The sequence below is a fragment of the Numenius arquata genome, chromosome 1 (assembly GCF_964106895.1).
Source record: "Numenius arquata chromosome 1, bNumArq3.hap1.1, whole genome shotgun sequence".
In the NCBI taxonomy this organism is placed as follows: Eukaryota; Metazoa; Chordata; class Aves; order Charadriiformes; family Scolopacidae; genus Numenius; species Numenius arquata.
In genome coordinates, this window is record NC_133576.1 from 9,901,493 (window position 1) to 9,915,701 (window position 14,209).

A 14,209-nucleotide genomic window follows, 5' to 3' on the forward strand; every position below is an offset into this window, starting at 1 on the left:
TGGTTGAGTAGTTTTTTTTCTCCTTTACCACCCCAAGGTCCTGTAGATACTTCTGTTATGATACTTCTGGTCTGACCTGGAACAGGGGAGGCTCAGGCAGATGGGAAGAATTATCTTTGTCTGAGCCGTTATTATTTGAAGCACCCCAGATATTACCATCCCAGTCTTCAGGAGACCCTAGTTTTTTAATTTGAACTATGTTGGAGGGAGTTGGAGATTGCATTAGCACCAATTCAATGTGTTCACCGACTTTTTCTTGTGTTAGCCACGATTCATTAAGTTGTTGTCACAGTTGTTCTGTTTTAATTGGTAACAACAGTTCAGTAGATCTGTGCCCCTCAACCTCATCCTGTAAGTCCTGTATTTTTTGAGTAAGTTTTACTCTTTCCTGACAGGCAGCTTCTAGGCACGCTCCCAACGTGTTACACATTACACCTTTCTCCTTTCCAACTTCAGTTGTACCTCTAGCATTGGTTAAATGTTTCCCTACCTCCTCCCAGTTTTGCCAATTATTAACAAGCCCAAACTTCTGGAAAGGTAGGATTTGTTTGCATACCATTTTTTTTTTTTGTAATTATTGGGTGATTTTTCTTATCATCCTGCCGACCACGTCAATTTTGTTGTGGATGGGAATATTTGACATGGTTATGATTTAGCAGCAATTCAAAATTTATTAATGATTTGAGGCAGATCAAGAGGTTGATTTGGAGCAGCACTTAATCATTAACCGATTTAAGGATTTAGAAGGTGATTTAACAAAATAATTGAACAATGGCTTAATTACAGATTTGAAAATTACAAGATTCACACTATTAGGTATCCCAAATCAATACACATGCGTAAGAGCACAAAGAAACAAACACACACACGAGTCGTTAACAAAGATTCCTTCGCATCAGGAGACTCCGATGAGCCGACAAGTGCCCCTTTTTGACTCCTTACCCACACACAGACAAAGGGACAGAAAGTATTTGGATCCAGTAAAAGAACACCCACACTCGTAAGAGCTAACGTGTATGTTAGACACACGGACAGAGACAAGGATGAAAGAGAGGCTATTCTGTAGGTAAAATTTCACTTTTCTCGCATTTGGAGTAAATACAACACATTGGCATTCCTCAGCGGGTGATAACTAAGACTCGAGAGGGCTGACTCACCCCAGCCTTTTCATCCTCAAGGTGTCTGCCTCAGCAGCGTCCTGGCTCAGGGGAGAGGGTGGTCACAGCCCGCTGTGATCCAGAAGAGCTGAAAGGGTCTCCTTCGAATTGTATAGGGTCCGAGATAATTGACTTTCATCAGGTACTTTTCCACTCGAATCCAGCTCGGGCAATGGGATATTCTGGTACTTTCCACCAGTTGCGCAAGCCCAGAACTTGCTAGATCTTGAAGTTCTGGTATCACCCCCCTTCTTTGGTCCACAATCCATTTATTGTCAGGAGTGATTGATTACCTTTATTGTTTCCAGGCAACAGGCGTCAGGGGAGCCAGGTGTGCTAAGGAGTTGCCATAACCTTCTGGTCCATCACCCTTCACTTACTACCTGGGACCATTTTGCATCCCAGGTATTAATGGGCTGACATAACGTTCTAGTCCTTTGTATTGTTACGTGGCCCAGGTGGGGGAAAAAAAAAAAAAAACAAAAAACCACACAAACCGAAACCACACCAAGTAGGTTAAAGGGGAATGAGGGGCATTGCACCCCCCCACCAGGTGCCTGGTGGAAGGTCAAAGACTCCCTGCCTAAGCCCCCCCCCCCGGTCTTGACATACTGCAGCAGTCAGGTTCTGCAAAGAGATGATAAAAGGTAACACAGGTTCCCTCCCTCACCCCAGATGGCAAGAAAACAAAAAAAAAAAAAAAAAAAATACACTTCACTGACCCCTAAACCTAAGCAAGGCAAAAAAAAGAGCTTTTGGCACGAGGAAGCTCTTTTCTGCTGGCTCACAAAACTGAAGCCTGAGGCTACAGCAAAATGATGTCCTTTAAGCTTCATTTGCATATGAGCTATCAATAAAACAAAACTTGGGGCAAAAGGGGAGACAGAAACCGAGACACTGATCTATCTTTTGAAAACCAGTAAGCTCGTACCCCCAGAGATGTATACTACCCACTGCACGCAGCTCCAACAGAGGCACAGAGAAAGGTGTTATTTTGGCAATTTTAATTCTCCTCCTTTATTATACAAAATACTTTACAATTAAAAAACATTTTCCCCAATAGAATCATATACAGATATTTATAATTAACAAGATTCAGTTACACACAAGATGGGGAACTTCTGCACAAAGGAAAACAATGACAGATGATCAAGTGAAAATTAAGACTTGACCCTTTTCCCCACCATATTCTGGGAGGGGAAGTTATATTTTAGACCTTTATTCCTATCACGTTCCCTCAAGGCTGAACTCTGGAATCTCCTCTTACCCTGACAGGCTAAGGGCCTCCACCTGTGTCCCTAGCATCAGTACAATACTCTGCTCTTAAAAAGCTTCATGAAGAGACACCAAGAAACTAGCATCTGGCTGTACCATGAATACCCAGAAAAGAGGACTGCTGCCCCCAATTTTCCCTAGCAACCCACATATACACACATGCAAGCACATACATGGGGGAAGCATGCTCGAACCCAGAATTTGTCACCCTCTCACCAAATGGCAATCCCACCCCACCAAAGCAACCTGCGCTCGAGACGCGTGTCCAGTAGGTAGGTCCCTGCAGAATGGCTATCGTAAGGTCTCACAGCCAAGCTGGGCATTCCTGCAAATGCAAGAGGGCTGGAGGTTGCTGTCTTCCCCACTTTGATCATCCGCCTACCAGCAGAGTGTCAGTCAGTCATGGAGGTGATACCGTGAACCGCTCAGAGATGCTCAGGCCACAACAGACAAGTAGAGAAATTGCACACTTCAGTGGGAGGTCCTTGAAAAAACAGTTGCCAATGATCTGCCCTACCAGAGCGAAGATACATGTGAACCCTAGTGAACATTTTCTCTCTAAGGAAGGTCACTGCTGGGCTGGGCCAACCCTGCACTCACAGGGGAGCCCATCCCAGAGTCACTGCTGGAGGCCAAATGCCTGAAGCAGCGTGGGAAGATCATGGGCATCAGCTGCCCCATACAGGTCACTCTGCCCCAGCATGGAGAGGGCCATGCGGAGGGTGCTCCAGATGTTGTCAGACATAGCGCCTTGCTGGCCCCGCGGACCTCGGCTCTTCTGCTGCATGTGCAAAGCCTCTAAGAAGTGCTCCACAGCCTCACTGTCAACATGAGAACATACACATGCTTACTGGAGAGGATGGTAAATGTCATACTCCCTCCCCCATTTGCTTCTAAATGACTTCCCCTCCAAAACAGTTTCCTCCTCTTCATCAGATCCTGCCCGGCTCCAGAACCAGAAGATCCCCCTTTTCCCTCTTAACAGAAACGAAAGTCCAGATGGCCCCTACTCCAACGGCATCTGCGTGACACCTTGTTCTAAGGGCAGAGTCCACACACTCACTCTGCTCTCCTATGCCAAGAGAAGGCTGCAGGCAGCGTGGCACTGCCCTAGTAACCTATTGCAGTCGCTCTCCCAAACACATGCACACTCATGGGTCACAGCAGATCTGCCCATCCTATGCTCACCGGTGGGCACCTAAGTTGATGCAACTGATGCCCAAGTTGTAGCGAGAGCGGATGTATCCTGGCTGGAGCTCCAGTGCCCGACGATATGCCGCCACAGCTTCCTCACTCCGATTCCCATTGGCCAGGGTGGCACCAAGCTTGTTCCATAGAAGATGGTCCTGGAAGAAGGTGCAGAAAGGGCTGAAAAACTGGATCTTTTTAAGCCCCAAGCCAACCCTCCCTTTGCCACCTGCCCGTCTTATTCCTCCACTCCAAAAATGAACCTCTCATACATGCAGCAGCTCCACCCAAACCTTCACCCATAAACCTCCAGCATCCACAGTCTACCCTTTCTTACATTGGGGCGCACACTGAGTGCAGCGCTGAAGCAATCCACAGCCTTCTCATACTCGCCACTAAGGTTGAAAAGGACACCCAGGCCACACTGAACATCAGGATCCACAGTCGAAGGGTTGCTGCGCACAGCTGCTAAGAACAGCTCTTTCACCTCCACGAAGAGCGAGCTGGAAAAGCACAGAACAAGGATATTGGTGTACTGTGGAGACAGCTGGCCTTGCGTTGCTCCCTCTGCTCCTGCCTGGACCAGTCCCAACCCTCCAAGAATCCTTTCAGCTGAAGGCTGAAATTTGTAATCCTGACTCACTCAGACAGCAGGGAACCTAGGACACGCTTGGAAGGTCCCAGGTTTGTCCCCGAGACACTCTCCTCTGGTTCCTTCTCCAGTAGGTGAGCATAGTCCGGTTTATGGCGTAGCCAGTCCCGCAAAGTCTCACACGCCTGCTTCTGCAAGGACTCATTGGTGAAGCTGACTGCTAAAGCCATAAGTGCCGTGAGGTTCCCAGGTTGCAGTTCCAAGCACCTGCAGGTCAAAGAAAGGAAAGTGAACACAGTATTAAACCACTCTGGGAGTCACCTATATACAGGAGGTAACGCAATCAAGACAGAGCACACCACGCTAGCCTTATGGTCCTTGTGACACCATGCACTAGACAATGAGCCATGCTCAGCAGCTCTTCTGCAACACTCACTGTCTGAGGGCACTGATGGCCAAAAGCTCCTGTTCATTCTCTGCTTGGGTGGTTCCCAGATATTGCCAGGCCTGGAGAAGACAAAGATGCACAAACTCAGACTTCTTCACACCCAGAGAAAAAGATAAGCCAATAAACTACAGACACAGAGACTAAATACACCGTATTATCCCACGCATATTTTAGAGTGAGACCAAATATATGCAAGTATATACATCAGCCACAGATACAAGTTTCTCTTGATGGCACACAGTCCTTCAAGACAATAAAACCGGCGGTGTTACAGTGAAAAGAAGTGAATGTTTACCTGCAGATCTATCATAAAGCAAATGTTGGCAGTTTTACACTATTAAGTGACAGAATCTCCACTTTTAACTTCTAACTGTGGTCAAACTGCAGAGGAAGGAGGGAAAAGCAGATCTCTTATTTCCTAAGAACAAAATGGCACAGCAGCAGTGCTAGTAATGGAGACCCCCAAGGTAGGCAGATGTATATACTTGTGCAGTAGACCACTAGCAAGTGATAATCTCGGGGAGCTGACTGTCAGACCTGAAAATAGCAGCACTGTTATTTTACTGAATCTTCAATCTTCATGACACCCGTACATGAAAACCACTTTCACCTCCAGGTTGCTGACATAGAAAATATTTAATTAAGGCACTAAATCCAAAGTACTTGTTTCACTTTATGTTGATAACCACACCCCTGGCTCTAAAATAGGCTAGAAAGTTGGCAGGATTGTCAGCAGGTAGTACCCACTTTTTTGAATGTATGTCACAAAATGCAGTATCCACTGTCTGAAGGAAATAGTTAGCAAAGAACCAGACACACTGCACAAGCCACCACAAGGCAAGAGGCGATCTACTGTCTCAAATCTCTCATGCTTCACCATAAAGCTACCTGCAACTCAAGAAGAGCTGACCAGTGATAACTGCATGGTGTTCTGCACGCAGAAGAGCTGAGATTCAAGGTAAAGTAATGATTTGGATCAAAGCAACCATGGTATTTCCTCCAGAGCAACTTGTTCCAGTCTATTTCATCACTGTACCATTTGTGAAGTCGTGACTTCTCCTGTACTTTCTGCAGAGTCACAGCAGAAGAATTCAGAATGTTTTCAACAGCCAGAACTGGCCCAAGATTTCTTCCCCTAAAGTTTCAACTACCTCTCCATTATGCTCAGCCTGCAGTCCACACTGCCTGTGAGAAGAGAGCGCCAATTCTAAAGGAATATTAGGCAACACCTTTGGACCACTTTAAAGCTAAAGTAGATCTTCAAAACCTCTGCTCACTTTTCATCTACTCCCAGTATCCTAGAAAGTTAGATGCCTGTATTCCCAGAAACCAAGAACCTCTGTACCGAGAGGTCACTCTCATCTAAGCCTCAGGATTAGCAAATTAGGTATTTCCAATCATATACAATTAGCAGGGCTTGAATCAGACACACTGAGAATTCACCATCTCTGGGTCCTTGAGGCAGGCACTCCAGAAACGGACAACACAGGTGTATTTGCATTCTTCCTCCTGAGAATATCCACATCCTCTACCTCTGGAGAAAGGTGTGTAGACTATTCCATTCCTTAATCTATCCTGCAGGAGCTGAAGTGCTTTATGAAAGTAAGTGTTCAATGACTTAGGAGCTGGAAAGTTGTCTTCAGTATAAAAATCATTCTCTGGCTTACAGCTTTAAGTGAAGACACCCAAGCCATCTCTCTCAATCCATTTGGGTTACATCTTCTCCAGGCATCTAGATGGAAGACCTAACCAGGAGCCCTAGTCTAATGAGCTGCTCAGAATTAGTCTTTAATACAGATACTGAAAGCAGGTATCTGCCACAAGCATCTCCAAACTTGCAATGTCAATAAAGACTTCCACCAAAGCAACTTAAGAGATGAGAATTCCTTTGTCTTAGCTCCATGCAGTCTCAGGTGCTCCAAAGATTTTACACAGCTCTAGGCCAAAGCCTTTGTGGTTTTTGTAACTGACCTCAGTCATAAGCCTCCTTGCCCACAGCCCTCCTGGGACTCACATACATCAGCTACATATCCAGAGCCACAGAAGAATAAAACGTTTTCATGCAGCCTGCACAGCTCCTAACACCAAAGTGAGTTTTCTACATGCACACTGACACCTCACTAGGGAAGGATCCAAGCAGCAGGACACCTGGCCAAGGCCCACTGTCTCTGCTCTCACTCACCTCCATATGATCTGGCCTCTGTTGCACTGCAGCCTCAAAGAGCAAGACAGCATTGGGGAGGTCACCTTCCTCCAAGCGCTTCCGCCCCTCTTCAAATGCATCCGGGTGATCTCTCATGGGATTATCTTCCTCAAACTGGTAACCCTAGCAGGGAAGACAGACAGAGGATAACGCTAGGAGATAGGCTTAGGGAGAAAAACACTCTCTACAGTAGAGCACAGTCTAGTCTTGCTGTATCAGAAACACTCAAACTGCAGACCAGCCAGCACCTGGACCTCTCTGCTAGTTTGTAGCAGATCAGAGAACAATGGCTCTTCTTCCTGCTTGCTCTGTACAGAAAAATTTCCCCAAATGAGACCTGGAATAAGTTACAACAGACATCAAACATCTGGTGTGAGTCCTAGCAGCTTGGGGGTGACAACACTTGCACTCATCGCAAAGAATTCCAGCATTAACTGGTATTTGGTGTTGGGCAAGAACTAGACAGCATTTGCAGACAAGCGCAACTGAAAATAGTATTTCTTTAACCGCTAGCTGATCTGGGATGAGGGTGCAAGTGACAGCAAAAGATCGGTGTGAGAAGGAATCCAGCCAGCATTCAGGGTCTGTGGGGCTCATCTGCAAGGCAGACGTACTGACAGCCTCCTCAAGGCAGTCCATCACAGTACTAGGGCTGAGAGACCCTGTTCTCTGTTACCTTGTCATATGATGAGGAGCTGAGGTCTTCATAATCAGAGAGCCAAGGGTGAGCCTCTGCATCTCTCTTGGCCATCTCCTCCCATTCTGCCTGGAGTTTGTCCCAGAAGTCCACATCTGACTGAAGGGAGAACAGAACGTGACTAGAGTACCTCAACCATAAACTGAGCTCTACAGATACTCTCTTAAATGTTTCTAGCCCTCCCCACAGCATGCAAAGGAGAGAGGTAATCCTACCATAGGCTCTCAGCTGGTACCCCAGCCCTCCTCCTCCATCATCTTTACCTCCACAGCAGTCTTTGCCTGCTCAAATTCCGTATCAAGAGTTGACATGTTTCCAGATCGCGCAAATTGATCCACCCAGGCATCGGATGCCCCCTGGGAGTTTAGAAACAGAAACACACCTATCTTTTTAGAATTTGGCAACCTCAGGGCACGCCTCAAAACAGCAGGAGGGTCTGTGATGACCCCTCCTCCTCATCAGCAAGAACTGATGGCCTGTAAATTGGAAAAGAGTTCATTTGGATATCCCTTTCCTCCCAAGTTGCTATGGGAGATGAGAAAACTCACACTGCTCAAATACTTTCCCAGCTTTTGGCTAGACTCTGCTAAGACATGGTTTAGATATGTGGTTTTTTGTTTTTGTCAGTTAGGTTGATGGTTGGACTAGATGATCTTAAAGGTCCCTTCCAACCTAGACAATTCTATGAGTCTACAATTCTAAGACGAGCCCAACAGTCCCTCCCTTGCCTCCCCCAGCCTAGTCATTAGTAGAGCACTGCTGAGAGTTGGACTTGCCATTCTCCCTCGCTCCCAGACTGTGCACTGTGGCAAAAAGCTTTCCTCCTTCAGAGCACATAGGGCTGGGGCTCCTACCTGCTGCTGTATAAACTCAGCTGCCCATTGCTCTGCCTGATCTTGGTCTCTGTGGGTCACCTGATTAGCTTCGATCGATACCCTCCCATCTCCGATCTGGCGGACAAACTTTAGGAACTGTGGCAGAGAAATGAAACAAGGGTGGAGCTGGGCAGACACTTTGCCAACAAGCCCTCTGCCCGTGCCCCCCTCCTTTACTAAGAGAACTTCTCTCTGCAAAGTGAGCACAAAAGGCCCGGAAAGGTGGTGAGGACAGGACTTCAGATATTATCCATCTCTACCACATGACTGGTGAAGTGGATTACAGGGTTCAACTTTCAGGAATTGGGGAAGAAACAGAAACACGGGACAGCAGGAGGCTTTATTCCTTTACTGTCTTTCCCCTTCTTAATTCCCCACATCCCTTATTCACAATAAATATCTGTCAGCCCCAATCGGGGAATGTCTTACCTCAGAATTCTTGAGTTTTGGATCATCCACTTTAGAGAGGAAATCACTAACAGTTTTCTTAAGGTCATCCTCAGGTTGATATTCCTCATACCTGCATTCAGAGGCAGTAGAAGGGAAAGAGACAGTCTGATACCAGGCAACAGTGAACCCTCTCACTAACAAGAGTCAACACAATACAACCTCTCCTCAAAGACTCTGGGGTTTTCCTAAGTGATTCAGTACCTTTATCTATCTGTAAAAATTCAAAATTACTACTAGGTTAACTGTGCAAATGACTGACACAAACAGCAGCAGAATTAAACAATTACAGTAGCAGCACAGTTCTGCAGAAAAGTCTGAATTCCTTGGCAAGCTCGCATGCTATCAGACATCACAAGTTTTAGCACTACCAAAAACAAGGTCATGTATCTAGAAAGAAAGTAGGTCGTGCTCATGGAAGAGAAGCAGTGTCCTGGAAAAGCATCAACTCCGCAGAGGACTGAAGGCTCATGGCAAGCACACAACTCAGTATGTTGTCTGGCTTACAGCAGGATAGGACCAGTTCCACATGTCACCACTACATTCAGTCTTGGTGATGTCTTTGGAACTGATGGCAATAACTCAGGAATGTCCATATTTGCAAAAACGTATCAGAAAAGGCAAGAGCCAGGAGGAAGGAGAATCCAAATATGCAAAATCTCTTTTGGGGAAAGATCTAAGAAGCCCAAATTGCTTGCTTGTGGTTTGCTTCTTTAATTGAAAAACTTGACTGTAGTCAACAGGTACCCATACAGAGAAGATGCGTAGTAGTAGACTGTTCTTTAATCTACCACAGGAAAACACATGAAAACAATGTCTGGAATGCTGAGTCTAGAAATACACAGAGGAAAGCCTGGATGTGGTTTGTCAGGGAGAATAAAACGATAAAAGTTTACAACTAGTAAAGTCTAGTACTTGAGATCTCTAAATCTAAAAAAAGCATCTGTTGTGGAAAAAAGTTCTGCTTGATTAGGAGTTCCTGAACTCACTTTAAGGAGCTTTGCATTAGGCATGAGATTAAGTTAGCCTTAATCATGATCACAGTATCTTCCTGGAGCTAGAAAAGCTAGGATTTCTTAAAAACTTCAGTCTCCAGTCATTGTTTCCTCCCTTCTCTGAAACCAAAGGCACGAGAACATCAATCTAGATTAAATGACTCAAAAGCATTCAGGTCATAGCAGACTTCTATCACCTATCCAAACTTCACCCACCCAAATACCTAACAGCAATAACTAGTCTTGAGAAGAGAGACTCACCATTTATCCGCCAAAGACTGGTCTTCTGATTCCCCAAGCCACAGTTTCTCCTCTGACTGCTCTAGGTATTCTTCTGCCCACTTGGCAGGAGACACAGATAGTGGATCTGCAACAGGACATCAGGAAAAATGGGGGGAAGAGTAAGATAGGCAGACCACCACTCAAATTAACATCAGATTTTTCTCTCTCCATTTTACATGCGGTTTGCTAACATACAAAGAAGACTTCTTCAAAGAAAGACCGTTTACATTTGTTTCTTCCAAGTTTGTTTATTCTGATCTAAAAATCTTGTGCTCAGACCGTGTATTAATACAGATGCCACTGCAGTGCCAATATCTTATGATTTTCTACTGTAATTTCACAGCTTATCCATCTGCTCCATGTGGGATACTATGTAGGTCAAGAAAATTAGCAACGCATTACAAGTCTCTGTCAAAAGCATAGCCTACAAGGCACTAGGTTTTCATCAGGACCTTCTCAAAGACCTTTGTAAATGCTGATTTATATTTCCAGAAGTATAAAGACTGGAGGTCAAAGAACGGGACCAGTTGGCTCTCTACAGTGGCCACTCCTGGAGAAGAGAATAGCACCTATTTAAGTATTACTCAAATTTTCAGATTAGGTCATGGATGGTAACAGGACCCTATTCCAGCCCCAGCTCTACACACAAAGCAGGATGGCTTTTCAGATAAACTACTGGCTTGCTTGAAAATGGAAAACTTAACCTTTGGGTCAGAAATATTCACTTTGCACATTTCCAAGGTGCAACATCCCTCTACCTCCATGAAACTGACAAAAACTATTTGGCCAAAGCACTAAACAATACTTGGCTTTGTACCAAAAGGAAATTTAACCTTAAGAGAGGGAATTAGAGAATATGTAAGCAAGCAGCAGCACCAGACCATCTCCAGAATCTGCATCAGCTGAATCATAATAATTTTTATAAAAGCAGTTCAAAGAGCCCAATTCTCCTGAGTTCTCCAAGTAACCTAAACTAAATAACCCTTACACCTGAATAAAGACTTCTACATCACATTGTGAGCAATTTGGCTAAACCATCACAAAGCAGCTTCCCTGCCCCTGTCCGCCCACCCCCCCGTTAAAGCTGCTACAGTAAACACTGCCTGCTGGGCCCAAAGCATTACTCCCATTTCACATTCAGTAACTCTCCACAGGCACATGACTGGGCAACATCTTGGCAGTAATTCCAAAAGGGACCCTTCACCTGTCACTTCAGCAATGAATTCCTGTGACCAGTCAGCCTCATTGTAATCTGAAGAGGCATCACCAGTGCTATCTGCTGCAGCCAAGAATTCCTGGGTCCAGTTTTCAGACAGTGCCAGGGCTGCCACACCTGGAGCTACAAAAAGTGAAAAAAAAAACCAGAAGTGAGGATTGGAGGACTCAAAGGTATCATTTAAGCATTCCAAGTTAGCTCTCATCATCTCTGATCTTTCCCTTTCTCTTTGTTAGAATAAAATCACAGAAAGATTCTACTTGGAAGGAATCTCTGGAGGTTGCTAGTGTTCTCACAGCAGGTTAACACTAAAGCTAGAGATTAGGTTGCTCAGGGCATTCATCAGGTAACTTCTGAACTTGTCCAAGGCTGGCAATTCCCCAGCCTCCCTAGGCACCCGATCCAGTACTGAATTGCCCCCCAGGGGAAGGAATGTCTCCTTACATCCAGTCAGTTCCCCTTTCTGCAAGTTGTGTCTATTGCCCCTTGTCCTTTTGTTGTGTATCGCTGTGACTGCTGAAGACAGCAACTAGACACTCCACCTGCCCTGCCTCTTAGGCTCCTCTTTCCCAGGCTGAACAAACCCAGCTCCCTCAGCCTTTCCTCTTACACCATGTATTCCAGTCCCTGAACACCTTATTGATCTCCACTGGACTTGTTCCGGTATGTCAGTGTACCAGGAAGCCCAAATCTGGAAACAATACTCCAGGAACAACCTCACAAGTGCTGAATAAATAGGAACCACCCTGCCTGGAGCTTAACTGTAACAGCAAAATCTTTTCCAGCTCTCTGCCTACTCTAGCTCCCCTCACCTCGCTGAGGGGCCTGTCGGAAGCTTGACTGTTCGATCTCTTGCATCTCAGCCAATAAGTCATCCATCTTAAAGGTCTGGGGTGCACGGGACAGTAAAGGGGCATTCTGCTCTTGCAGGAACTCTCCAACCAGCTGCCAAAGACAGAGATGGATTACAAACATAGCATAGAAGATGAACAGGTAGAGCCATGAAGCATAAGAGAAAAAAATGCGCTTGTCAGAAGCCCATTATTAATGGACTTACCTGATTAATACCAGGTGAGGGGAAAAACAGCAAACAGTATTGATGAGAAAATCAGTAAGGAGATGCATCAACCTGTTCTTACCTCATCTTCGGTGGCCACCCCCAGCGGTTTGGATGCCTACAGGGAACAGGTATTACCCCAATTATCCCAACAGCTTTGACCCCATACCCCTCTATACACACACCCTGTGACCTGACTAGTTTACATCTTCCTCAAGCTCAGGCTGTCAGCATTTTCTTGCATTAGCTGCCTGCTTATGTGGAAGCTAAAGGAGCAAGAGTACCTTGAGCGATACTGTCCAATCCCCCCTCCCACCACTTTCTGGGTTAGGGCCTGTGACAGCAAGGCATACAGCTCACCACAGCCACCAACATCCTCTGAGTGCCCATACGCGCAGCTTCCACAAACAGACCCTCACCCCACAGGACAAACTGGGTGACCCCGCGGCCTCTTCCCCCAGAAATAAAAGCAACCCCGCACCCACCTGCGCCAACAGCCCCCCCGTACTGCTCACCCTCTGCTCCCCTTTCGGCCAGCACACCCCTATCCCCGGCAGGCCCCACATCCAGCCCCAGCCCAGCGACTGGCAACACTCACAGCTGCAGCTCCGGGAGCCCCGGGGGGCCAGGCCAGCGGGCCCTGAAGTCCCTCCTGCCGCAAGGCTTTGTCCTGAGTGAAGTGGCCGGCCAGCTTCATGAGGGGGTTGGAGCCCCCGCACTCCGGTTCCACCAGCTCCCTCATGGCCATGGCGCCCGGCAGGGAGGGAGGGTCGGCGCCGAACCCCACCGGGCCTGCACCTGGCCGCGGGGCGGCACAGACAGCGGGTGAACGCCAGGCGGAGCGACCGGCTGCCGGGGGCGTCCGGCGCCGTGCCCCGACCCAGCTGTCACCCACCAGCCCCACCCTCCCCTGCGGGCCCGGGAGCCTGCGGGGGGAGGCCGGCCGGGGAGGCCCCGACCCCGGACCGGAGTCCACAGGGGCGGGGGCCGGGCTCGGAGGCAATGCCGCCACGGCGCCAGCTCCCCCGCCGGCTCCCAGCGCGGCTGAGCACAGCTGCCATGGCCAGGAAGAACCTCCGCCGCTCGCCCCGGGGAACGGGACGTCCCCCCCAGCCCCCAGGCTCCCTCCGCCCTGCCCCAGCCCCCACCCGCCGCCGGGCCGGCCCGGGAGAGAGGACACCCGCTCGCCAGGACGGCAAGGCCGCGGCCTCCCCAGCGAGCTCCGCGCCCCCGCCCGCCCCTCACCGCCAGCCGCCCGGGCGGCGGGACCCCCGCCCCGGCACTCCCCGCCCGAGCGGGCGGAGGGAGAGTAGGACCGGGACCGGTGGGGTTCCCCCCCGCCCGGCACCGTACCTGGGACTGCCGGGGCTCGCGGGACTCACGGGGCGGGGGGGGGGAGTAGGGCGGGGCCATCCCTTAAAGGGCCAGGCACCCCGCGAGCGCCGCACCAGCGCGCCTTAAAGGGCCAGAGTCCCAGTAACAGGTTAGAAGGACTTTCCGTTTAGTTGGAAAGTATGCGATGGCTTCAGATAAGCCATGGAAATGTCAACTCCTTTGCCGTTGCCGTCAGTTTCCAGGTGTGATTCCAAAGGAAAAGCAAACCACCTGGAAAATCAGAGCTCATTCACGCATGGACGCTAAAAGACTGGGAAAAGCAGAAAGAGGGGTTTGGATGATGCGTACCGCCTGCTAGAAATAAATTGTTTTCAGACTCAAGTCCCATACTCCCCTCTTCATAAAGGAATGTGCTCCTCTGCAGGGTCCTCTCCAGATTTCC

General features: G+C 48.0%; 1 protein-coding gene across 3 annotated transcripts; it reads right to left on the minus strand.

Annotated features, from left to right (window-relative positions):
* Positions 1 to 2,153: 2,153 nt before the first annotated feature.
* Positions 2,154 to 13,224, minus strand: PEX5 (peroxisomal biogenesis factor 5). 3 transcript variants are annotated; one of them, XM_074161170.1, is made up of 15 exons: positions 13,031 to 13,180; positions 12,515 to 12,550; positions 12,188 to 12,320; positions 11,364 to 11,498; positions 10,139 to 10,244; positions 8,865 to 8,955; positions 8,415 to 8,531; positions 7,824 to 7,916; positions 7,540 to 7,659; positions 6,843 to 6,977; positions 4,649 to 4,719; positions 4,264 to 4,479; positions 3,958 to 4,123; positions 3,621 to 3,778; positions 2,154 to 3,253 (listed from the first exon to the last, which is right to left on the minus strand). In XM_074161170.1, exons 1-15 carry the CDS (start codon positions 13,178 to 13,180, stop codon positions 3,052 to 3,054), a joined length of 1,929 nt encoding a protein of 642 aa, XP_074017271.1. In that variant the 3' UTR covers positions 2,154 to 3,051. The 3 variants fall into 3 exon arrangements, with proteins under 3 accessions (XP_074017271.1, XP_074017192.1, XP_074017343.1); XM_074161091.1 differs by having other exon boundaries at positions 6,843 to 6,986; XM_074161242.1 differs by lacking the exon at positions 8,415 to 8,531 and having other exon boundaries at positions 6,843 to 6,986; positions 13,031 to 13,224.
* Between the last annotated feature and the right edge of the window lie 985 nt (positions 13,225 to 14,209).

What these genes read in the sequence shown, in the direction of transcription:
- PEX5 (XM_074161091.1), bottom strand. Translation starts at nt 13,180, where the DNA reads ATGGCCATGAGGGAGCTGGTGGAACCGGAGTGCGGGGGCTCCAACCCC. An exon ending in CAGTCTTTGGCGGATAAATG is followed by an intron (nt 8,956 to 10,138) that starts GTGAGTCTCTCT and finishes CTCTGAATGCAG; the next exon opens with GTATGAGGAATATCAACCTG. An exon ending in CTGAGTTTATACAGCAGCAG is followed by an intron (nt 7,917 to 8,414) that starts GTAGGAGCCCCA and finishes CTAAACTCCCAG; the next exon opens with GGGGCATCCGATGCCTGGGT.